We start from the raw sequence: 23,625 nt of genomic DNA, 5'->3' as shown, positions 1-23,625 counted from the left end.
TAAGTCAGACATACTCAACCTTTTCTACATAAAATCTAGCTATGAGGCCTTGGGCCGCAACATATAAGTCCTCGGAGGGCCTTCCGTGAGACACGAAAATCGAAATTTTGTTATCTGCCTCTCATTCAAATATGCAAGAGTGATAGAGAAGCAGATAACGAAGTTTCGTGTTTCACAGTAGACCGTCAGTATCAGTAATGCCAGGGATAGCTAGGTTGAGTATATAGTATGGTATATGTTGCTGTAGTTTTGCTAAATTGCATATAAGTAACAAAACAAGTCAACAACTATGGAAAAGACTGGAAATTTGAAAGATTGTATATAAAAAGGGGGGTAAATGTTACTAGTTACTAATTTGATGTAAAGAAATGCATTTTTCTATACACCACTGATAACATTCATTTTGGTCAAATATGTCAGAAAATTTAATAACAAATACCTAATCAAGTTCTGTTCAAAGAAAAATATTTAATACAATGACTAGGTATTGAAACTAATTGTATTATCTAGAGTTATCATACAGTTATATATTTAAAGTTGTTTTGAAAGAATATGTTATCTAAAAAGCTATTCACTGCATTATAAGCTTAATTTTAATTATCAAAGTCGCCATTCAGTTATATTTTAAGCAATACATTTTTTTCACTATACATATAACATTTTGTATATATGACTTGACTGGATCATATTTGGCACTATAATAATGATCAAATAGTGTCATAGTTAGAGAATATATGCCATAAGCTATTAAAAAAAGTTATAGAACAAAAGAGTTAATAATTATATTTATAATTTTTTAGAAAAATATTGTGATCTATTTAAAAAAGGAGGCCACAAGTCAAGTCAAGCTTGCCATAGTAAGGTCCCTTTTCAAAAATACACATTTTACATTTGTTTTTTTAAATGATTGATAGTATCTGTTCGGAAAGTGAAGAGTAGTGGAATGTATTGGGCGGCCCAATTTGGGCCCCATACATTCCAAGCCTCCTTTCTTTCCAAACAGACTCTAAAGTATTGACACTTTTGTTCTCTGCGAGTTTTAGTATGTGTGAATGAGATGAAATCTCACTAGTACTAATGCTATTCAAGTATTACTTTATATTATCAGGTATTTTCAGGTAGAATAGCTTTTTAAATGTTTAATTGTCACTACTGAACAGTGGTGGTGCGTCAAACACAATTTTTGTGCAAGTGGGAGCATATTTGGCATGCCTTTGATACCTCCCTTTAATTAGGTAAACCAGTTAAAATCGAGTTCTATGCGCGCCCCGCCACTGCTATTATATCTCACATAATGTGAGTGATACTGTGATTAATAACTGCTTCAACTAATGTGACGTTTTCAGGCAAAAGGCACCTGTCAAAAAATCCTTTTTTTAATTGCATCTTTATGTTTACCCCTAGCAAAGGCGCTAAGCGAAGGGTAATAAGGATTCACGACTGAAGCGGTACCTTCTGCCTGACAGCGTCACAATTACTGGATTGTGCCTGTAAAGTAATAACACGCGTGAATATGTAGATAGATGTGTCTCACATGAATTTTAGGAACTTGGGGGGAATCTAGGAAATAGCCTAAAGGATATTTAAGCCTCCTAGTTTTTTTCTGCATTTATCTATCTTTATATAATCCCGGTTGCATCCAAATAGATCCGAAAGGAATTAGCTAAATATACAAGTTCTTCAAAATCATCTGAATACACTCTTTATTACCTATAGGGTCAACTTCTAATTCTCTTCTTTGCTTCTGTGGCAGTAACGGCGCCCTTTTGATAGTAAACACACAATTGGCCCATTTTGGGCTATATTCCTAGATTTACCCTCGTATAGAAATCAAAGTGTATTTTTTTCACCGTATAGTGATTTTATATAAACAATATTTTTATTGTAACATGATTGCATCGTTTGCCTTTAACATCAATTTATATCAATCAATTGTACGCTACCAATTGAGTCGAAAATCAAACTGTACACAAGAGCAATGAAAATAGGGCACTTTGTTTGGAAATTTCCGTTACAGTGTCCCTTTTTTGTGCTCTCGAGTGATGCCCTTTCTGCGCCGCTCCACAACGAAGCTTAAGCCACTTTATGAAACTAACATCAAAGATAAGTAAATAATAAAGATTGAGAATGTCCATACTATTGTCATTATTGTATGATTACAACTGTCGTAACAATTTACGTCATCCGCAACAAGAATACGATTTTTTATGGAGACTGTTAATCTTTTATTTAGTTGTATCCGTTTTTAGTAAAAAAAGTGGGTTTAAAAATAATATTAACGATTTAGTAACCTCAGCGACAAGATAGAAATGAATCTAAAAGACTTATTGTCTGTAAAAAGTATACAAAAAATTGTATAATTATGAAAATATTAGTAATTTAGGTTTTAAAAAATGCGGGCCTGTCATGGCGTCAAAATTGTATAATTTGTATATTATTTTAAATGTGGCTCCATTTTTATTTCAGCTTTGCTTTTGACTTGGATATTGGAAACTTTTATCATTTTAACATTGCCTGGCGGCCCGCCATAGTTATTCATTGTCAGTGTATAGCAAAAACTGCGAGCCATCGCGATCTATGTTTTGCCTAATCTATAATATAATACGTAGAATTCGTTAAAAGATTTCTTCTATAAAACCAACGGCAAGTATTTTATAAAATCTGTTAATATCCGTAGAAAGTAACGTTCTTAATTATAGCGCCACATAGAGATCACGGGCATATAAATATAGCAACGCCATCTAGTGATATCTTTAAGAGTTAAATAAAACTGCGTTGCGCTTTTATTTCTATACTTGAAACATCTTAGTAGCGCCATCTACAACTATCATGATGCACTTAGTGTGGAAATAGTCATTGTTTAAAAGTAATTTTGATCTTTAACTGTTAATACATAGATGCAAGATGGCTCACCGTATTTCTGAACACTGTTTATTATAATGTAAATTAGGGGAAAAGTCCATGTTATGTAAAACATATTCTGTTATATGTATATCTTATTGTTTTGGTTTTAGTGTCTTATTGTATAAAAGGATTATTCTTTTTTTGTAATGAGATTAAGAGCGCATGTCGATTATATCATATTGTTAATAAAATGTAATATATATATGAATTTCGTTATTTTTTTCATATATATTGTGATGAACGAATCTTACCTTCACTTTTTACTGAAAACAGTTAAAAGGTACCACGATATCGATCGTAGGTCGCAGGCCGAGCTAATTCGAATCGGGGCGGGGCGGTGCGTGGCCGTTCTATATGATAATACTATTACTTATTCTGTGCCAAAGGCTATTGTGATAAAACAATGGAACTTTAATGACTTAGGGCCGATACCGATACAGACGGACTGCAACTAGTGCAACCCGACTGCAATATGTATGGGAACTGCAACGTCGGCGTGCAGTTCTCATACAAGCTGCAGACCGTCTGCACCGTACCGGTCCTTGTCCTTAGTCTCGTTAGAATCATCCCGTAATTAACTTTTTAAAGTACAGTCAGCAACATAAGCATAAGCTTCAACATATCAAAAATATATTTAGGGGAGGCCCGGGCAAAACGCATATGTTAAGGGAAAGTGACAAAATAAAATACAAATATGTAATAAATATAACTATTTTTACTTTCAGTTTGTACGTTGTTTCATAAACTTTGGAAACAGCTATAAAAAAAATAAAAACAAACAATTTCTTCTATTAAATCCACTAGAATCAAAAAGTGTCTTATATCCTTTTTGCCCGTAGGGGTCGGGCAAAACGGATATACCGCTAGGGCAAAAACGATAAATTAAAAATAACACAATCAGTCTTGGCATTCGTCACAAAAGTAGGTACCTACAACTGCTTATGATGTGCAATTTTCATATGCCCAATTTTGGCATTCAAGACACTTCCTGTTTTTAAGGGTTGTTAAATAATAAATGGGATCCCAAACTTTTTTGCGGCAGAATTTTTTTTGATAATTTTTCTTCTTTTACTGATTTTACCTCTCGCTCTAACAATTTTTCTGACCACAATACCCTCTCACGCTTCATTTTGTAATTGAAATCCATTTGAAAAACATCTATAATAAAACAGTCTGTAATAATTATCCGTCTTGCCCATATTCGTTTTGCCCATAATACCGATATTAGATCAATGAACAAAATTAAAATGTTATTTGTAAATTATGAAAAAAACTACTATCACAAATTATACTTAAATAAATATGCCAATGAACAAATAAAACTTATAATTATACACTACATACATAGTAAAAAAGTTGATGCACAAACCTTTGCGAAAATCGTAACGTAACAGTACAAATTCTTTTTTTTTCTCCTCACAACAAACGAGCGCTTACATTGTTTTGGTCAAACTGTCATGGCGTCGCCGACCGCATGCCGAATTATGGTGGCAAGTGCCATCTATTACCGATTTTTAGATAAATCGATTATTCTTCTTATCCGCATTATGCGCATTGCCCGGGCTTCCCCTATAGTAAAAAAAAATCACCGCCTATTCGACTCGTAAAGTTTATTAGTTGTTATCAGTATACGCTCGTAATTCCATGTAGGTAACGATTATGCGACCCGCCCACTATGTGTCATTTTATTATAGGGTTCCAAACCAAAGGGTAAAAACGGAACCATATTACTAAGACGCCACTGTCCGTCTGTCACCAGGCTGTATCACATCACATGAACCGTGGTAACTAGACAGTTGAAATTTTCACAGATGATGTATTTCTGTTGCCGCTATAACAACAAATACTAAAAACAAAATAAAATAAATATCTAAGTGGGGCTCTCATACAACAAACGTGATTTTTTTGCCGTTTTTTGCGTAATGGTATGGAACCCTTCGTGCGCGAGTCCGACTCTCAATTGGCCGGTTGTTTTTAGATAACGCCTATCAGCTAAGTGCAGGAATTTTATAGCTAATGGTTGATTATGGCAAATTATGATTATAAACTGGTATTAGATGTTATATACGAAAGAAAAGGTGACCGATGGCTCCAGTGTCCAGAGCTGGGACCTGGGACCAAACCAACCAGCGTCTTTTGTTGGTTGGGCAGTTTTTAAGTTACTTTTATTTGTAGGTAATATAATACCTAGTCTACACCAAATTGACAATAAACCAATACTAACTACAAATGCATGGGGGAAACCATTATTGAATAATAGTTATTTGTTATACAAGGGTGCAAAGTTGTATTTTACCCGCGAGTGTCGAATTGAAACACGAGTAAGCGAAAGGATTCTATAGTTGAACCACGAGCGAAGCGAGTGGTTCTAAAATAGTAGCGTAGCAAGTGTTTCAACACGAGAAGTAAAATACATTTGCACCCGTGTGTAACACAAAACTTTTCCCCTCACTATAGCGAGGAAAGTGCAACATCCACAGGCGTTAGATCACGTTAGATCATCTTCCTCACTCGAATCACTCATTTTTTTACGATAATACGATTCTGACGATGCGTTTTGAAATTGCATCGACTCAACTTGTGCGTTCAGAACTACATAAAAAAAATGTTATTTATTTAGGTATCAACCCATTACATTAAGAATAATTATTATATTAATCTAATTTATACATTCTAATCTATATTAAATTTTGCTATTCTAAACTTAACTAAAGTAAACATCACAACATTCAACATCATTTAAAAAAAAGCAAATGTTTCTTATGGAATTTAAGGTTTATGACTTAAAATCATGAAATAAAGCAAAATTTGGTATTGTTTATTAAATTCTCAAACCATTTATTTAATGATAATTAATATCGAACGAACCATTATTATGAGCGTTTTACGTTTTGTTATCTGTCAAAAGCTACTTAAACACGCTCCATCCAAGGTCAAATTACTTTCCCCACTAGTGGATAAAATGCGTTTTTCCCCGCTTGTTTTAAAGGATAAAAGGCGGCTTTCCGAGCTAGTGAGGGGAAAAATAATTTACTTCTCTCTGGTTTCTCAAAGCCGCGCAGCATGCGTATTTAAGTTAATATTATTTAAGAAAAGCATATTATTAATTAATGATGTAGGTACACGTACTTAGTACGGGATTGGTATTACTTTCATCTGTCCTTGGCAGATGCAGATGTCAATACACACCTTCTGACCTTATTTTGATCCCACACTGTTATCTGGACTTCCGGTGCGAGCGCCATCTTGATAGTTAGCCCAATATATTTCCTAACTGATTTTGAACTTTATTTTAAAGTTATAGAGTTAAATTTTTCTGACACCCTTATGTTAAACATTTTGTATTTCCAGCTAACAACTTCCAAGAGGTTCGCTGCGACGCCGTGTTCGAGGCTATGCGCCAGTGCTGCCTTAAACACAAGCCTGTGTCTCTGGTGTGTTCCGGATACGACCTGGAGCCGAGAGAGTTCGCACCTGTCACTGACAGGCCCGGTCAGAACTGTGAGAAAAGTAAGTGTAGGACGTAGACCAAGGGCCTGACACTCTTTAAAAGAGAAAGATAGTCTTATTGCGATTCCTATAAAAGGAAAGACAAAATAGTGCCATGCTTTGTCCTTATCACCGACCGACCGGGTGGCATCATAGGTTCCTAGGTGGCGAAATACCGAAATTTATAAGAGTGAAAGAGAATAAATCCTATGCTGCCCAAATTGTATATGAATATTCTTTCTCTTACCCCCGGTCTCTCGATGGCGCGTCTATAACTACTTGTACATACTATTATGACTATGGTGTAGATAGTGTAGTAATCAATATGGCCACCGCCTCACGTACAAGCCTGTGTCTCTGGTGTGTTTCGGCTACGACCTGAACTACCTGAAGCCGAGTGTTCGCCCCTGTCACCGACAGGCCCAATCAAAACTGTCAGAAGTGTCTACGTACTAGCTAATGTCTCTGGTGTGTTCCGGATACGACCTGAAGCCGAGAGTTTCCTGTCACTGACAGGCCCAATCAGGACTGTCAGAAGTAAGTATAATCAATGCGACAGCCGCGTCACGTAGAAGCCTGTCTCTGGTGTGTTCCGGACTGCTACGACCTGAAGCCGGGAGAGTTCGCCCCTGTCACTGACAGGCCCAGCAGTAGCAGCAGTAAGTAGATAGACAGTTGGCAACACAGGTTCATATTCAACCAGACTACGAGTAGGTGTAAGTGTTACGTGGTGTTACGTATTAGAGCCTAATATGAGGTTGAACCCTTTGACCGCCAAAGACGTCAACTGACGCGCGCGGCTACACCCCAATATCAACATTCGTGCATCCCGACTAGGTTCATGAAGACGCGCCGCATGATAGGCATGGCTTTCAAATGGCTAAAACGAAATATTATCTACTTTTTACCGTCTCTGAAGACATTAGGAAATTTAACGCGACACCCACTTTCGTAATGACTGCTGCTTTATTAATGCTTATTTATTTATCCACAGATAAGTAATGGACAGAGAGAGACGCCAGCGAAGCAAGCCTCTCGGAAAAAGGAGTTGGGTGTACAGGTACCCCAAGACTTTTCAAGTTACCTTCTCTTTGTTAGGACTGGGCATCTTCTTTTCCAAGCCCTTATACGACCTGTTCCTTCGACCGCGGGATCCGGAAGATTTTTCTGAACCGCCTACTACTTTAAAAAGGCTGTAGATCTGGGTAGCATGGAAGCAGTGTCTAAAGCAAGGGAAAGACTCGCAAAATATCCTCTAATTTTTGCGAAGTGCAGTAAGCAAAGCGCCTTATATGCCCGCTGTGTTTTACAGTTAGACGATCAGGTGAAAAAAGACAGTTGCGCTAAAGAGTTTCAAGAGTTTAAAGCCTGTTTGCAATCCGCTGCCAAAGATTTGAAAACAAGGATCTAAGATGAGGCTTAAGGATTTTCTTGACTTGCCTTTTACATGCCATCTTTTCATAGGCATCATCATCAGAGTTGCTTTGATTGTGTATGGAGATTTTCATGACAAGTTATACGATGTTCCATACACGGATGTCGACTATAAAGTGTTTACTGACGCGGCTAGACATGTTGTGAAGGGGCATTCTCCATACAAACGTCATACATACAGATATAGCCCTTTGATAGCTTATTTCCTAGTCCCTAATATACGATGGGGCAAAAATTGTGGGAAATTACTCTTTTCTGTCTTTGACATCTTGGTTACTGTTGCAGTTAAATATTTGGTGGAATATCAGTTAGGGTCTAAGAAAAATACGAAGAATATACCGGTTTATTGCGCTCTGTTTTGGCTTTACAATCCTCTAAGTATTGGTATTTCTACTAGAGGCAACGCTGATTCAGTACCATGTTTCTTCATTATACTATCAATTCTTTTCTTACAAACTGACATAGTAAAATCTAACTGGAAGTATGCTCTATCCGGGATTTTGTTGGGTATTTCGATACATCTACGCCTATACCCGTTGGCGTTCAGTTTCCCCATGTATTTGTCTTTAGGCGAATATAAAATTAACAGAAATACTAGTATCAAAGATGGGATTATTTCTCTTTTGCCTAATCTGAAGCAAATGACTTTGGTAACGAGTTGTGTAGGTACTCTTTTTCTTCTAACTTACTATATGTACAAGTTGTATGGCTATGAATTTTTATTCGAAACTTACATTTACCATATGTTCAGAAAAGATACTCGTCATAATTTCTCTGTGCTTTTCTACTATTCGTATTTAACAATGGATCAGCTCACTTTTGATGTTGTAAAACTGCTTGCTCAAGTATTCGAAGGTATAATATTATTTGTGGGTAGTTTAGCTTTTGGTACTAATCCGAAAACTCTGCCTTTTGCTTTATTTTTCCAGGCGGTCGTTCTGGTCGCCTATAACAGTGTTATGACGTCACAATACTTCATTTGGTTCTTATCTTTGCTGCCTCTGGTTGTGCACAATTTTAGGCTGAAACCGGCCAATGCGTTATTTTTAACTGTTGTTTGGGTATTTTCCCAAGCAGCTTGGTTGTTTTACGCGTATTTACTTGAGTTTAAATGTAGACAGGTTTTTATACTGATTTGGTTGAAGGGTATTGTGTTTTTCTGTGCAAATATTTACGTTCTGGGACAACTTGTTAAGAGCTATTCACCTGGTTATGCTTTTGGGGAATTTCTGGCTTCGGTCGAAAAAATTAAATAAAAAAGCTAACATAAACCCTATCCTGATAAGCATAAAGATCACTAAGACAACTATAATCGATTTTGTCTATAACAACTTTAGGTGTCTTTGGTGTTGTAAGACATAAAATAAAATGCACATATATTTTTAGTCCTTCGTTTTTTAAATGTAGTTTAGAGAGTGCAATACAATTGTTTTAGTATAGAATGAAGTTGTAGATATACATGTAATCACATGTAATGGATTTACAAATAAATGCCCAAAAATGATTGGTTTAATTTTATTTTCCAACAACATTACTAACAGTCACTAAATTAATAAATCTAACAAACCACCTTCACTAATAAAAATGCATTGGCAAATTATATCTTATTAATTTGTGTATAGTAGCCGAAATTCACGTGCACAATAGATTTTAAACTTATGAAATCTGCAAATGAAAATCACTTTATTCGACGATTTGGTAATTATAATTAATTCTAAAATAGTTTTTAATTTGCAGATTTCTATATCGAATTGTTATTACTTATTAGCAACGAATCGTTATAAAATAAAATTTTGCATTATGTAGTTACATTGAGGTAGAAAATTCCAGTGATTTAACATGATTTTTATTATTTCAACAACATTTGCAAATCACTCAGGAGCTTTCTAAACCAACTTAATTTTTTATTTTATTTAAATATGTCAATCGTATGGTTATTTTTTTACATATATAGGCGTCTAAAAGTTCATCTACTTTTAGTAGTTTAGTACTTGTGTTTGTAATAACAAAAATTTATTTCACCAACGATTCATCGCTTTACCCAACAGGTCTAAGGGCACATAAAAAAGTGACAATATTTTTATCTCATAATATTCAGGGTTCACCCTAGAGAACCCATCTTATTTATTGTGTGACGCGCGTAAAAATCTTTAGGATTCATTTAAATGGCGCGCGAACTCGCATGCGAGTTTAGTTAATAATAGCGCTGTCTCTGCTCAATCCTCCCTACCGCCCATGTTTTATCCAGTAGATCCTATATTCATGGAGTTCTCGCACAGTCTTAATGGGCCCTTAGGTACTTTTATACCCGGTTTTTCAATGATTAGAATTTTTCTAACCTCAAAAGTCAAATTTAAACTATCGTGAGCATGCGAGACATACTAACTTAGCTAACTTTGCGGTTTTTAGTCGCGCGAGTGACTAAAAATACGTGAGTGAAACCGCAAAGTTAGCTAACCTTAAAAGTATTAGATTACAAAAGGTATCCTATGATATCTTATATTGCGTTACAATCATATGTAAATGACACAATAATTCAGTAAATAGTTACTCAGATTTAATTTTGGAGGAAAAAAGTTCAATACTTTTGAGGTTATAAAATTTCTAATCTGAAAAAAAAACACGGGGACAACTATTTAAGTAATTTATAAATTCAAACACAATATAAAATTGTTTTATGAATAAATGAACAAAGAAAAAAAAACTCAAAACTGAGATAAAACGCATCACTTTCCTGTCTACACCCTACTTCTTCTCCTGGAGGTTGATCTTGGTGAGGTCCTGCGCAGCATCAGCGTCTCCCTGCGACATGCTGGAGAGCTTCTTGCCGATGCGCTCGTGCACGTCCAGGTACTTGGCCACGCAGCGGTCCAGGCACACGGACTCGCCTTTCCCTGGAGAAAAATTAATAATTTATTTCCACAAAAAAAGTTATAGAGGGAAATGCTTGGAACACAATGTTTGACTTCGTAACTTTGGACTAGTTATTAGGAGGTGAACATATCAAAAGTCCCCGACCGTGGCCCTTGAGCCGGGGGGAGGGGATTTGAAGGTCCGCTTTTTCCATTTTTCATTTATAGTAAGTAGTACCTAGTAGTAAAACACTACTGTACAAAAATTAACATAAAACAGGATCAGACAGGATCTTTCAGGGATCTCTTCCAGTTAACCTTTGAGCAATTGAGGGAGAATTGGAGAACGGTAGACATGAAAGTTGGACTAAACGCCATAAAAAGAAAATTATATACCACACAAGTTAGACAAGCATACCTCTACATCTACCATCTAATGATAACTGGATACAGGCTATATCAGTTGTCAGAAGTGCCTGCCTGCTTACTGAATAATAATAATAATATATCTTGGAAACTGCGCAATCAACAAAGCCTCAACCAAGCAAACAACGCAAGTAGAGAAAAACCAACAACTATGTAAGTCCAAATGCTGGGCCATTAGGGCACTGAGCGCATGGTGACAGTTAATAAAAGTGCAACGAAATTACACCCGCTAAACAAAACTTTGTCAGATTAATTTTAATTTCAGTATGATTTGTTATGGTTTAACCTATTGACCGCCGCAGTCGGCTGTGGCCATCATCGGAAAGTCTTGCCAAGGACGCCAACAGCGGACAGCTTCGCCAATGCAATAGAGACTTACGCGGGATTCCGTAAAGTTCAATTTCGCTTAAATAGTCGCGATCGCCTGGCGTCCGGGGCATGGCATATTCCTTCGCCATTTGTCGTTCAAAAGGTTAAATTCACATAATAGATTGACCTAGTTCAGGCTCGTGGTACTTCACAGGTATGCACTTCCGGTGGCAAGCGTTGACGAGGCGGTTGTACATGTCCGACATCATCTCAATCTCCAACTCTTGAACGAGCTGCAGCTTCGCTGGGTCCAGCTGGGGCACCGCCATGGTTTTAGTAGTTTAAAACTGGAACAGACTTAATAATTAATCATTCATTTATCCTGCAGTGCTTGTTATTTGTAAGTTATTTAGGGTGCATGAGACACAGAAATAACGGCTAATATGAATAAGCAGATAATAAAAACTCAACAAGAAAAATCCGCAATTTTTCTTGTTGTTATTTGGTCATATCAGCCAGATGATAGTAATAACTATAGGTGTTGCTAACATAGTAGTTACTACAAAGAGCTTGTTACCACAAAAAAATAAACTCAACTTTGGGAACAAATGAAATTATTTTATTAAATATTTTGATTTGTGTTTTATAAGTAGTCACACTACTATATATAAATTATAATCTGTAATAGATGTCATATATTAAAGAAAACAATCAAAAGAATATATTAAGAAAGAGAAGAATCCGGCCTTCACCGCTGGAGGGCTTTGTCACTTTTTCTTTAATATATGACATCTATTACAGTTTACAAAAAATATGTTCAAAAAATTATTGTAAAAATTAACTTACAAAATAAAATTCAAAGTCTTCTGTAGGTATCAGGGTACTCTCCTTCGTTGGCTCTGCGCATGCGTTCCCGCGCTCTCATGTTCTCCAGACGGCTCGCATTGATAGTGTTCCGCGACAACACGAACAGGGACAGACTCGCTACAGTTATACCAGCCCTGGAATGTTTATAAATTATTAATAATACACACACATGACATAAACTTAGTTCGTTTTTACCTTTGGGATATTACCCCTATAATATTATGTTTAAAAGGCAATTGCCGAGCGAAGCAGCCCTTCAAGGGGTAACGTAAATTGTTGCCATTACATATTGAGATAGTGAGAAAACAGGAGATTCGTGCAGAAAAAGTTAGGGTATATGGAGCTAAAGAGAATGTACATACACAGGAGTTTTAAGCCGATAAATATATCCAATGAGAACTAGTCGTTTTTCTAACCAGCGATGGAAAATTAGCAAAGAAATAACTTTATTGTGCGTTACATCCTTTATACTGATTTGGGATGCTTAATTATCTTACATAAATCTCTGTAAACCCGTTAAAATGTTCATATTTTAAGAAACAGATTACCGAAATAGTTCCTACTTGATACAAATCTTTGAAAATAGAACAATTTAGAAAAGCTAAAAAAATATGAAATCAACGGGTCTCACCGCAGTAGGCTTTATAAATCAACACTGTACAATTTTTAATATTGAAGTAATTACCACGAAATTAATATTTTTCCATATTTTGGTAGCGGCATACTACAAATCTCATGGAAAATTATATGACAAAACTCCTTTTAGCCCTTTGAGGTTATGTTTTAGTTCTAAATTCTATCACGTTATGTCACACATGAATGGCGCCACTGTGCGCTTTACGATTTACCCCACAAACGAGCGTCTCCAAAAATACTAGTTATAATACTCCCAAGTGCGAGTATTTACCAAGATTTAAATACTTTCTTTTTTAACCGTTTCGTAAATCTCTAGACGTCAATGTCAAAATTATTAAAAAAATACACAGCTCAAAACAAAACGTGAGGTTATCTTGTGAATAAATAACTGAATTAAATATATTTATAATGCCGAAACCTACGAAGCTACATGCGAAAAAGAAGCCTACTTCTATTCAGAAGTCGGTGAACGTAGATAACGAGAGCTCTGCAGGAGCAGATCCTGAAGAATCTTTAAGACAATTCCAGTTGGAGTTGTGTTGGTGTATCCAACAGTTGGAGAAGACATTAGCTGAAAACAAAGGAAATGAAAAGCAATGTAAGTATTTAAAGACAGTAATTTCTTAGCTACGGTTAAATTATAAATAACCTGTTATTCGCTGAAGTTAAAAATATCAACAATTTGATAACCTTTTTCAGTGACCGAGGCATGGAAGGTGGTAAATGTGTTAAAAAACAACAGCAAACCCATTATACGGAAGAGGCAGCTCATGAGGACGCATTTCGGTGACTACAGGGCGAAAATGGCGGCTGAAGAAAAGAAACTGGCTAAAAGTAAGCAAAATATTGTTTCATAGTTCCTGTGTAATATTTATTTGGGGATGTCAAACAAAGATCCCGACAAATTGAGAACCTTCTTACAAAATCCTGAAGTTGATGGTTAAAAAATGTTCTTATAATGGCAATTTCTTACAAATGATATATTCTGATAAAACAAATAGTTATAAATATATTAATCTATTTATAGTAAATACTTATTAAAATAGTAATAAATAATATAACGGAAAATATATATATCTACCTATATGGAATGAAATTATAAAACTTTGAAGTCATCAAAATAATTATCATTTTGACAACAATTTTATTCACATATTTTATTTTGAAGTCCCTTGTTTTCCCCATAAAAAGACCCTTATTCATTAAAAATAAATTATCAATTTCAGTGTCAAGTAAAATCAAGATAACAGACACACCGGCCCAGCCAAAAGCAACATTCCTCAGAAAATCAGCATTTTTGACAACTGGAGACTCATCATTTAGGTTCAAATTTAATTTAGCCCCAGAACAAGTTGATGCTGGCAACACAATAGATGGCAACACTTTAGAAGAGGGAGATACAGCAGCCATAGATAATAAAAACAATGATACCACTATGAAAAATGACACTAATTCACAAGAAAACAAGAAATTCAAATTTACATTCTCTGATTCTGAATTTAAATTTAATTTTAATGTAAATAATTCCTAACATTAAGACAATCAGTAAATGTGTTTGAATTTGGCAAATTGGAGGCTTTCAATCTGGCTTGCTGAATTGTCACACTAAAAAGACATGTATGAAGAAGTTAAAATGTAAAGCCTAGTTCAGACTACCTTAGTAATTTAGTCGCGTGGCGAGTATTACGTGTCCGAACACCAAAAATTTAGGCGAGTAGATTAGTCAGTGATTTAGTCAAGTGGATCCATTTTATTCTATTTTTTCCGGCGAGTGAACCTCCCCCCATCACTTACTAATCTACTCGACAACATTTTTGATGTTCAGACACGTTTAGTAACTAAAATACTCGCCACTTGACTAAATTAACGTAGTCCGAACACTCCGAACCAGCGTTTCATTTTCTACTCACTTGTAACTCGCTTGTTTGTAGTGCGAACGATTTTTGGTCATGACTCATTACTAACATAGTACGAACTAGGCTTAAGTAATGGAAATTAGACAGTAAAAGCCGTAACATACTACCGCACCGCACCGCGACCTAAGTGCGGTCAAAATATCTCTATCTCGCTCTAACTTATAGCTGCTTCCTTAACGCACGTACGGCGACGACCTTACACACTATCGATACGTGCGCCGCACCGCACCTAGGTCGCGGTGCGGTGCGGTAGTTTGTTACGGATTTAACTGTCTAATTTCCATTACTTAAGCCTAGTTCGGCCTAAAGACCAATATTGGTATGCAGCCTGAAGTAAAAATATATTATTACTCTGTAAATTACAAAATGAAATAAAAATGAATAGTACATATAGAGTGCTTTATTAATCAATAATTATAAGTCGATTAGTGTTTTAGTAAACTGCCTTAAAAGTGATAAAAAATAGTCGGTTTTTATTCGTTTTTACGAATTACAATTATACGAACGAACAACCAAATCAGTCATAAAAACCGACTATAATTAAGTTCAATTTATTTATGTATAACATGTTTTACTAAAGTTATACGTAAGACCCAAAAAAAATTGATTAAAAATGTTATTTTTTTTAATAACATGGATGCTTGAAGAAAAGTTAATCCATACTAATACATTTGTATTATAAATGCGAAAGTCTGTCTGTCTGTGTGTTCCCTCTTCACGCTTAAACCGCTGAACCGATTTAGATGAAATTTGGCACAGAGATAGGTTGAGTCCCTGAGAAGGACATAGGATAGTTTTTATCCCAAAAATCATCCCTTAAGAAAGTAAAAAGCGGGGTGGAATTGAGATAATAAACGAAGTGCTTGCTAATTTGTGTGCATAATATGCTCAAATTTAGATTGCTTTGAGAATTTTTCCAGGCGCTATACTTACTTTAGCTGCTGTTACTAAGTCCGCGCAGACGAAGTCGCGGGCAAAAGCTAGTAATAAATAAAACGACCAAGTGCGAGTCGGACTCGCGCACCGAGGGTTCCGTACTTTTTAGTATTTGTTGTTATAGCGGCAACAGAAATACCTACATCATCTGTGAAAATTTCAACTGTCTAGCTGTCACGATTCATAAGATACAGCCTGGTGGCAGACAGACAGACGAACAGTGGAGTCTTAGTAATAGGGTCCCGTTTTTACCCATTGCGTACGGAACCCTAAAAACTATACCCTATGTCCTTCCCCGGGACTCAAACTATCTTTATACCAAACTAATAGCTATTAGCTTCGTCTGCGTGGAATTAGTTCCAGCAGTATAGCGCCTGGACAAAATCTAATGGCAATAATTTTAAGCCTAATATGCTTAATTGCTTACCAATTAACAGGCAATTCATTAATTTTTAAATGTCCACCCCCCTTTTCATCCTCTTTAGGGATGATTTCCGACATAAAAACTATCCTATGTCCTTCCCCGGGACTCAAACTATCTCTATGCCAAATTTCAACTAAATCCGTTCAGCTGTTTAAGCGTGAAGAGGTAACAGACAGACAGACACACTTTCGCATTTATAATATGACTAGCTTTTGCCCGCGACTTCGTCTGCGTGGACTTAGTAACCGCAGCTAGAGTAAGAATAGCGCCTGGAAAAATTCTCATAGCAATCTAAATTTGAGCATATTATGCACACAAATTAGCAGGCACTTCGTTAATTATCTCAATTCCACCCCGCTTTTTACTTTCTTAAAGGAATGATTTTCGGGATAAAAACTATCCTATGTTCTTCTCAGGGACTCAACCTATCTCTATGCCAAATTTCATCTAAATCGATTCAGCGGTTTAAGCGTGAAGAGGGAACACACAGACAGACAGACTTTCGCATTTATAATATTAGTATGGATTAGTATCGATGGATAGTATGTGGATGGATTGGTGTTGAAACTGTTGAGTGTTAAAACTATTGCAATTTTTCGTCACGTGTTCCTTCATGTTTCACAGTAAGTTTCATAAATTTTACGATTCTGGTCACCACTTGCGGATCTGAACACCGCTCCTGTGTGTGAGTGAGACAGCGCTATGCACGTATAGCGATGTCCTGCGGGCCTACCGCAAACCGCGTTCGACGTGTTGCCTCTGTCGCACTTGTAAATTAGTACGTAAGTACGTACGTACGTACGTTACGTACGTACGTTAGTGTGTAAGTGTGACAGGGAGGGAAGGGAGCGGCGTGAGAATCTGCATGTAACGTGAATGCATCATAATATTAGTAGGATTGATTTTGTGTCGCAATTCTTACGCTATAGCTAGATTTTATGTTATTTTCGATCCAATTTCATTTCCAGCATTTGCAGTTAAAATGGACGCTTATTTGATTTTTGTATTATTACTATTACCGTGCATATCTTCGTATTTCGATGATTCCGGATCTCCGGATCGTAACGCTATATTATCACGAGAGAGCCAGATCGAATATCCGGACTATCACTCTCCTTCGGTATGGTTAAGACAAAAAACTAAAAACCCAACTAAAAAACCAACTAGAAAAATTAAAAGGACTAAGAAGACTACTCCTGGACAAGTAAAAGTTGTTCCGACTAACTTGCCAAAAAAACCTTCCTTGAGTAAAACTGGTAAGTTTCTGTTTCTTATGTAACCCTTCTCATCTTAACACATTTACTGCCAAAGACACTTGTTCATTATCATTATGTATTGGAAATGGGGCGCTTGGCTCTGAAAGTGTTAAGACCGCTTTCCCATTCAACAGGAGCCCGACATAGGTATACTACTTATTTTTGTTTTCAATTTTAATTTTAATGATTTGCAATGTGAAATCCCCTTAACACGCGTACTTAGATCTTTTGTTTTTTCAAATGAGATAGAAATGTATCTTGTCTATGTCGCCATTCATTTATAATAAACCGGCCAAGTGCGAGTCGGACTCGCGCACCGAGGGTTCCGTACTTTGTTGTATTTGTTGTTATAGCGGCAACAGAAATACATCATCTGTGAAAATTTCAACTGTCTAGCTATCACGGTTCATGAGATACAGCCTGGCGACAGACAGACGGACAGCGGAGTCTTAGTAATTACAAGTAATTAGTATTGTATTATATTATACATATAGTTTGTCAAAGGCTATGGTCAAAGGAGTCAAGAGTGTCTCATTTAAAATATAGACAGAGACAATCATGCTATCTTTGTTTTACACTAGTACTAGCAACTAGCACCCAAAATAAAAGGATGAGTAGAGTAGATAGGGGAGGGAGGGGGTCAAAATCTGTCAAAAAAAAAACTATAAGTACTCATGAGTACTAAACCAAAAAACTATAAGGACTCGTCATTACGGAGTTATATCTATCTTTGGTACTCATAATACCAACTATATAAACCTTCCTCTTGAATTCCATCAAAATCCGTTGCGTAGTTTTAAAGATCTAAGCATACATAGGGACAGACAGACAGCAGGAAACGACTTTGTTTTATACTATGTAGAAGACGATTTTTGCCAGATTTTAACCCCCTCCCTCACCTATGTAAGACAAAATAAGAATAGGCCAACCCCCAGCCCCTGTTTAATGTTATTACGTAAGAATCTGAAGAAAAAATGATTACACATCCGGTTTGTTTTTATTGCGATTTTCAAAGAAACAATTTTAGGAACTTTCATTTTGTATGCAAAAGTAGGTACAAAAAATATTTTTTTGGCAATAACCAACTTTGGCTTAATTTTATAGTTTTTAGGGTTCCGTACCCAAAGGGTAAAAACGGGACCCTATTACTAAGACTCCGCTGTCCGTCTGTCTGTCACCAGGCTGTATCTCATGAACCGTGATAGCTAGACAATTGAAATTTTCACAGATGAGGTTTGGGGGGGGCGCAAATTTGGTGCCTGCCCCGGGCGCCATTTCCTCTAGCTACGCCCCTGCCACCTATATTCGGATTTTGTTGTTTGCGATCGGTAGCTGGATAGACATATTAAATTAAAACATAGCTGTGTAGGTACGGCCTGAGTGACGAGCGGAGCGTTTGGCGGGGCGGGCAGCGTGGCGACCAGCGCCAGAACGTTTACATTAACGTCAATCTTCCCGCTACACGTTAACTCAGATCTAAGAGCGTATAGTTTTTTAATACTCGGTGGCAAACAAGCATACGGCCCGCCTGATGTTAAGCAGTCTCCGTAGCCTATATATATAGTATGAATTATCTCAGATGATTTTTTCGGGCTCGGGGCTCGGGCCCAATCTGTTAAACATTAGTTATTTGTTATACAAGGGTGCAAAGTTGTATTTTACCCGCGAGTGTTTCAACACACGAGAAGTAAAATACATTTGCACCCGTGTGTAATACAAAACTTTTGCCCTCACTATAGCGAGGAAAGTGCAACATCCATAGGCGTTAGATCATCTTCATCACTGGAATCACTCATTTTTTACGATAATACGATATTATAACAGAAAAATCTGGAAGTTGTGTATTTTTACGTGTCGGAGTCGGTGAGAAAATTTTTGTTGACAATGTTGACATTTCTGACGAAGCGTTTTGAAATTGCATCGACTCAACTTGTGCGTTCAGAATTACATTCAACATCATTTAAAAAAACAAATATTTCTTATGGAATTTAAGGTTTATGACTTAAAATCATTAAATAAAGCTAAATTTGGTATTTTTTATTTAATTCTCAAACCATTTATTTATGATAATTAATACCGAACGTACCATTATTATGAGCGTTTTACGTTTTGTTATCTGTCAAAAGCTACTTAAACACGCTCCATCCAAGGTCAAATTACTTTCCCCACTAGTGGATAAAATGCCTTTTTCCCCGCTTGTTTTAAAGGATAAAAGACGGCTTTCCGAGCTAGTGAGGGGAAAAAGCATGTGTTTAACAGATTAGGGCACGAGCCCGAAACAATCATCTGAGATAATTCATAATATTCATACTATACCTACACTTGCATTTCACGAATTTTTCTCAGTTTTCAGTCTATTAAGAAGTGAACAAAACAATGCAGATAAGACTGAAGAGAAGAAGTATCCGTGGATAGCTCGCGTTGTGCATTCCACGGACAAGGATTATCCTTACCTGTGCACGGCGGCTTGTATAGAAGACAGGATATTTGTTACTGCCGCTCGCTGTATTTACCAGTAAGTGCAGTATCTGAAAATTTAAATATTGACTGAAGTTTGATCGCTTGACATAGCTGTAATTTTATTACATGCCGATTTCTATTGGGTTAGCGGGTTGAGTCATTTACCGTTCACCCTCGATTAGTTATTAATTTCATTTATTTCATGCAAAAAACCATGGTTATAAAAGGTGTTACATACAGATTTGGTACACGGTCACCCTGCAAGGGCGTAGCACTGTCTTAAAAACTAGTTAAAGCTAAAAAGTTCATTTATACAAAGCAAGATATGTTTAAATTGGCACTTACAGTGGTGGCTATTGTGTGCGCGTCGTGTGTTCCATCACCATCCGGTCTATCGTTTATCGTTCCATGTGTCTTATGTTATCGCTAAAATATTCAGCAGAGTCTTTAAAACTCGGTTAGTTTTTAGACTCCTCTTAAGGGAATAATAAAACATTGTTTCTAGGGCAAAATTGTCTTTAACAACTGTGATCAACCAAGGCGCCAGACTTCGTCCCATAGCCTTCGTAGTGCCCTCGAAACCGACGAAACAGATGTTTGACGACATAGGCTTCATCGTCGTCAAGAAAACTAACCACAAATGGAAGACAGTTAAAGTGTTTGACAAACAGGACAATAAGAAGTTCACGAGGACAGATAAGAATTACTTCTGGCTCAGTAAGATGGGTGAGATCAAGGGTACTGCGGTAGGATTTGTCAATAAAGTAAGTAAGTTTGTTAGGAAGTTATTTTTATTTTAAGGTGCCTACGCCCGGACCGATTTATAATTTTTCACCACACCAACTGGTAAAGGCTCTCTTGATTGTTCAAAAACGGATGAGAAAGTTGCATTTAATCCACATGTGGGGCAAACTAATCAAATGCAAATTTTTAGTTGTTATTTCCTTATGTTGGCTGGTAGAATTGACTTTTAAATGATGATTTTGAATGATAAATATTTAATAACATTCATTTTGAATCAATTTGCTTTGATTTTGTTTGATATTTTAGAGTTAATATTTTCCTTGCGTTGGTGTGGTGAAAATTTTTGTGTTTCACTGGCTGGGTGGCAAAATTTGTTAAACCCCACGAGCCTTGAAATTGAAACCATAGCAACGCTCAAGATTACATTTTTCGAACCACTCGCTACGCTCGTGGTTCAGTTTTGCAATCTTTCGCTTGCTCGGGAATCAATATTAGCACTAGAGGTTAAACGACAACTTTGCCCCCTTGTAAAACAAATAACTCTTTTTTTATTCCATTGGTTAAATTGAAACTTTTTCTCATTTATAAACTAGCATTACCTAATCATGGTACCTATTCCCGTTTTAGGTAAGTATAGTGTCAGTATTTAATAATAAATTTAACAAAGACCTCAAAATTTTCAGAAAAAAACTCAACCTGGGCCTGGGACTTTGTATCAAGCAAATATCTACATGAGCCCCTTTTTATGCCAACATTTGTTCAATACAGACATTTTACAAGAGAAATCAAGATATTTTAGTAATCACTATTTCGTGCCATGTTTCCATACATGCAATCTTATGCAGGGGTATGACAGGCGCAAATGTAGCAAACGGCTCGCTGGAGAAGGACACGTTGTAATGGAAGAGAAAACTAAAAAACTTATAGGGATAGCCACCTGGGGAGGACATTACGCTAAATATTTGGAACAATTAAATTTGCCCGTCGGTATGGCAGTACCAAATTCGGATAGTTTTCAGGAGGATTTGAGATGTGCGAGGAAGATTAAAAATGCGCCAATAAATAGTAAAACTTTTGCTAATATATGCAATTAAATAACGGAGTTAAACCAATATTTATAATTTAATTACATGGGTCCATAATATTAGAATATGTCCGAAAAATCCCAATAAACTTTTAGGCCGCGCGAGCGGCCAAGTCGGCAAATCAAGGCCATTTAATTATATGTTATACATTGCGCTTTGCGCTCAACTAAAATTTGACTACTTTAATTTGCCGTTCGCCGCTCCGCCGGTTGCGTGTGGTCAGACGCGGCCTTAGTGTGTTGTCAATGCAAATAACGCAGTAGTAATTGCAAATGTGGTATTTCCTATAAAAAGGGACTATTGTCGATGGCGCTTACGCCATTATAAACAATGCTCCGATATAAATACAATGCCGCGCGACGCTGTGCGTCGTAAGCGCTATCGACAATAAGGTCCCTTTTCAAAGAAAATGCCCCAAATAACAGAGTAAGTTAACCCAATGTCAAATCGAATGAGGTTAAAGGGGTAAAATAAATGTGATGATAAGCTCCGTCTTGTTCAAAATGGGTACAGCCATGTTAACAAAAAAAAACTCAATCAAAAATAAAATAAACATTATGGTGTCTTATACCTTCATATGGGTTCGATATTCATATCAAAGATATATATAACTCCGTAATAGATGGAATGGATACAGTCTAAGGAAAAAACGTGCCTCGAAAATCAAGAAAATTTGACTCTCGATCAGAGGGCGCTACTAGCTTTCGTCTACTGTCGTATAGATGGCGTTGACGGTTTCGTTTGTTATTTAACAATTTTAACGCATATCAGTGAGAGAACATGAGTCAAAATAATAAAAATAATTATATAATGCAAATAAAAAAAAACATTTATCCATATTTAAATACATTTTATCGTATTTTATATATCTTTATTTTTAGTTTTAAAGTGTGTCGATAGATGGCAGTGAATTTACTGTGGTTACGTTTTTTCCTTAGACTGTATCCATCTATTACGGAGTTATATATATCTTTGATTATATGGAAATATGGAACGGAACCCATAACCTCATTCGATTTGACATTGGGTTAACTTACTCCGTTAAGTCCGTTATTAGCATACTACGCCGTTAGAGTTAGACCAAGAGAAGTCTGCAACGATTTTGATAGCACCGCAGTGCAAGTGTCATTTATACGTCATAATTTCATAGAAGTTTGAGGTTTAAAACAATACTTGCACTGTGAACTGCGACTTTTCTTGGTCTAACTCTATTTGCATTGACAACACACTAAGGCCGCGGCCCGCGTCTGACCACATCAGTCCACACGCAATCGGCGGAACGGCGCGGCGAACGGCTAATCAAAGTAGTCACCATTTTGGTCGAGGGCAAAGTATATAAATGGCCTTGATTTGCTGGCTTGGCCGCTTGCCACCCCGTCGGTCGCGTGCGTCCATGCTGCGGCCGGGCATATTCTAATATTATGAACCCATGTAATTAAATTATAATTTATAAATGTGACGTTTTCAACTAAAAGGTACCACATTGTCGGTGGTAGTAAAGGTTGATTTCAAATTCAATCTTTATGGAAATAGCACCTTATTGACAAGCGACAATAAGTACCCTTTTGGTTGAGAATGGCACAAATATTGGTTTAAATAACTTCGTTATTTGCATAGCAAAAGTTTTACTCGTTATAAAATATGTATATTATGTATTTATAAAGTAATTCGGAATAAATGTATTTTTCAATACTTTACATGTAGGTATGTAATGCAATATATAGATTACATATATTCACTATACATATAGGTACCTATCAATATTTTCTATTGTGCCTACGTGGGAATCGTGGAATGAAAATTATAAACGTAACCGAATAACTTTTTAAATACAAGGGATTGTAGATTGTTGAGTGAGTTATATTGTTTGATTGATAAATAAAAAAA

At 36.4% G+C, this 23,625-nt stretch overlaps 5 protein-coding genes across 5 annotated transcripts; 4 read left to right on the top strand and 1 right to left on the bottom strand.

Moving 5' to 3' along the window:
* Window positions 1-7,451: 7,451 nt before the first annotated feature.
* LOC134751906 (uncharacterized) lies at window positions 7,452-7,804 on the top strand. Its single transcript, XM_063687459.1, has one exon. It carries the CDS (start codon window positions 7,604-7,606, stop codon window positions 7,802-7,804), a length of 201 nt encoding a protein of 66 aa, XP_063543529.1. The 5' UTR covers window positions 7,452-7,603.
* A 1-nt stretch (window position 7,805) lies between these two features.
* LOC134751887 (GPI mannosyltransferase 1) lies at window positions 7,806-9,331 on the top strand. Its single transcript, XM_063687433.1, has one exon. The coding sequence runs from the start codon at window positions 7,806-7,808 to the stop codon at window positions 9,081-9,083; it is 1,278 nt and encodes a 425-aa protein (XP_063543503.1). The 3' UTR covers window positions 9,084-9,331.
* LOC134751905 (mitochondrial import inner membrane translocase subunit Tim10) lies at window positions 9,332-13,054 on the bottom strand. Its single transcript, XM_063687457.1, has 4 exons — window positions 12,913-13,054; window positions 12,261-12,415; window positions 11,602-11,761; window positions 9,332-10,721 (listed from the first exon to the last, which is right to left on the bottom strand). The coding sequence occupies exons 3-4, from the start codon at window positions 11,741-11,743 to the stop codon at window positions 10,573-10,575; spliced, it is 291 nt and encodes a 96-aa protein (XP_063543527.1). The 5' UTR covers window positions 11,744-11,761; window positions 12,261-12,415; window positions 12,913-13,054; the 3' UTR covers window positions 9,332-10,572.
* A 102-nt stretch (window positions 13,055-13,156) lies between these two features.
* On the top strand, window positions 13,157-15,159 carry LOC134751896 (UPF0488 protein CG14286). Its single transcript, XM_063687446.1, has 3 exons — window positions 13,157-13,515; window positions 13,617-13,751; window positions 14,144-15,159. The coding sequence occupies exons 1-3, from the start codon at window positions 13,326-13,328 to the stop codon at window positions 14,446-14,448; spliced, it is 630 nt and encodes a 209-aa protein (XP_063543516.1). The 5' UTR covers window positions 13,157-13,325; the 3' UTR covers window positions 14,449-15,159.
* A 3,264-nt stretch (window positions 15,160-18,423) lies between these two features.
* On the top strand, window positions 18,424-21,553 carry LOC134751708 (uncharacterized). Its single transcript, XM_063687153.1, has 4 exons — window positions 18,424-18,438; window positions 19,714-19,964; window positions 20,415-20,673; window positions 21,422-21,553. The coding sequence occupies exons 1-4, from the start codon at window positions 18,424-18,426 to the stop codon at window positions 21,551-21,553; spliced, it is 657 nt and encodes a 218-aa protein (XP_063543223.1).
* Window positions 21,554-23,625: the final 2,072 nt, after the last annotated feature.

Source organism: Cydia strobilella, chromosome 23 (assembly GCF_947568885.1).
Source record: "Cydia strobilella chromosome 23, ilCydStro3.1, whole genome shotgun sequence".
In the NCBI taxonomy this organism is placed as follows: domain Eukaryota; kingdom Metazoa; phylum Arthropoda; class Insecta; order Lepidoptera; family Tortricidae; genus Cydia; species Cydia strobilella.
This window is presented reverse-complemented; position numbering and strand designations above follow the sequence as displayed.

Bases quoted from the DNA above. Each gene is read 5' to 3' on its own strand.
- LOC134751906 (XM_063687459.1), top strand. From the start codon at position 7,604: ATGGAAGCAGTGTCTAAAGCAAGGGAAAGACTCGCAAAATATCCTCTA.
- LOC134751887 (XM_063687433.1), top strand. From the start codon at position 7,806: ATGAGGCTTAAGGATTTTCTTGACTTGCCTTTTACATGCCATCTTTTC.
- LOC134751905 (XM_063687457.1), bottom strand. From the start codon at position 11,743: ATGGCGGTGCCCCAGCTGGACCCAGCGAAGCTGCAGCTCGTTCAAGAG. The intron at 10,722-11,601 runs GTCAATCTATTA...ATTTTTCTCCAG, and splicing joins GTACCACGAGCCTGAACTAG to GGAAAGGCGAGTCCGTGTGC.
- LOC134751896 (XM_063687446.1), top strand. From the start codon at position 13,326: ATGCCGAAACCTACGAAGCTACATGCGAAAAAGAAGCCTACTTCTATT. The intron at 13,516-13,616 runs GTAAGTATTTAA...AACCTTTTTCAG, and splicing joins CAAAGGAAATGAAAAGCAAT to TGACCGAGGCATGGAAGGTG. The intron at 13,752-14,143 runs GTAAGCAAAATA...TATCAATTTCAG, and splicing joins AGAAAAGAAACTGGCTAAAA to TGTCAAGTAAAATCAAGATA.
- LOC134751708 (XM_063687153.1), top strand. The intron at 19,965-20,414 runs GTAAGTGCAGTA...CATTGTTTCTAG, and splicing joins GCCGCTCGCTGTATTTACCA to GGCAAAATTGTCTTTAACAA. The intron at 20,674-21,421 runs GTAAGTAAGTTT...TGTTCAATACAG, and splicing joins CGGTAGGATTTGTCAATAAA to ACATTTTACAAGAGAAATCA.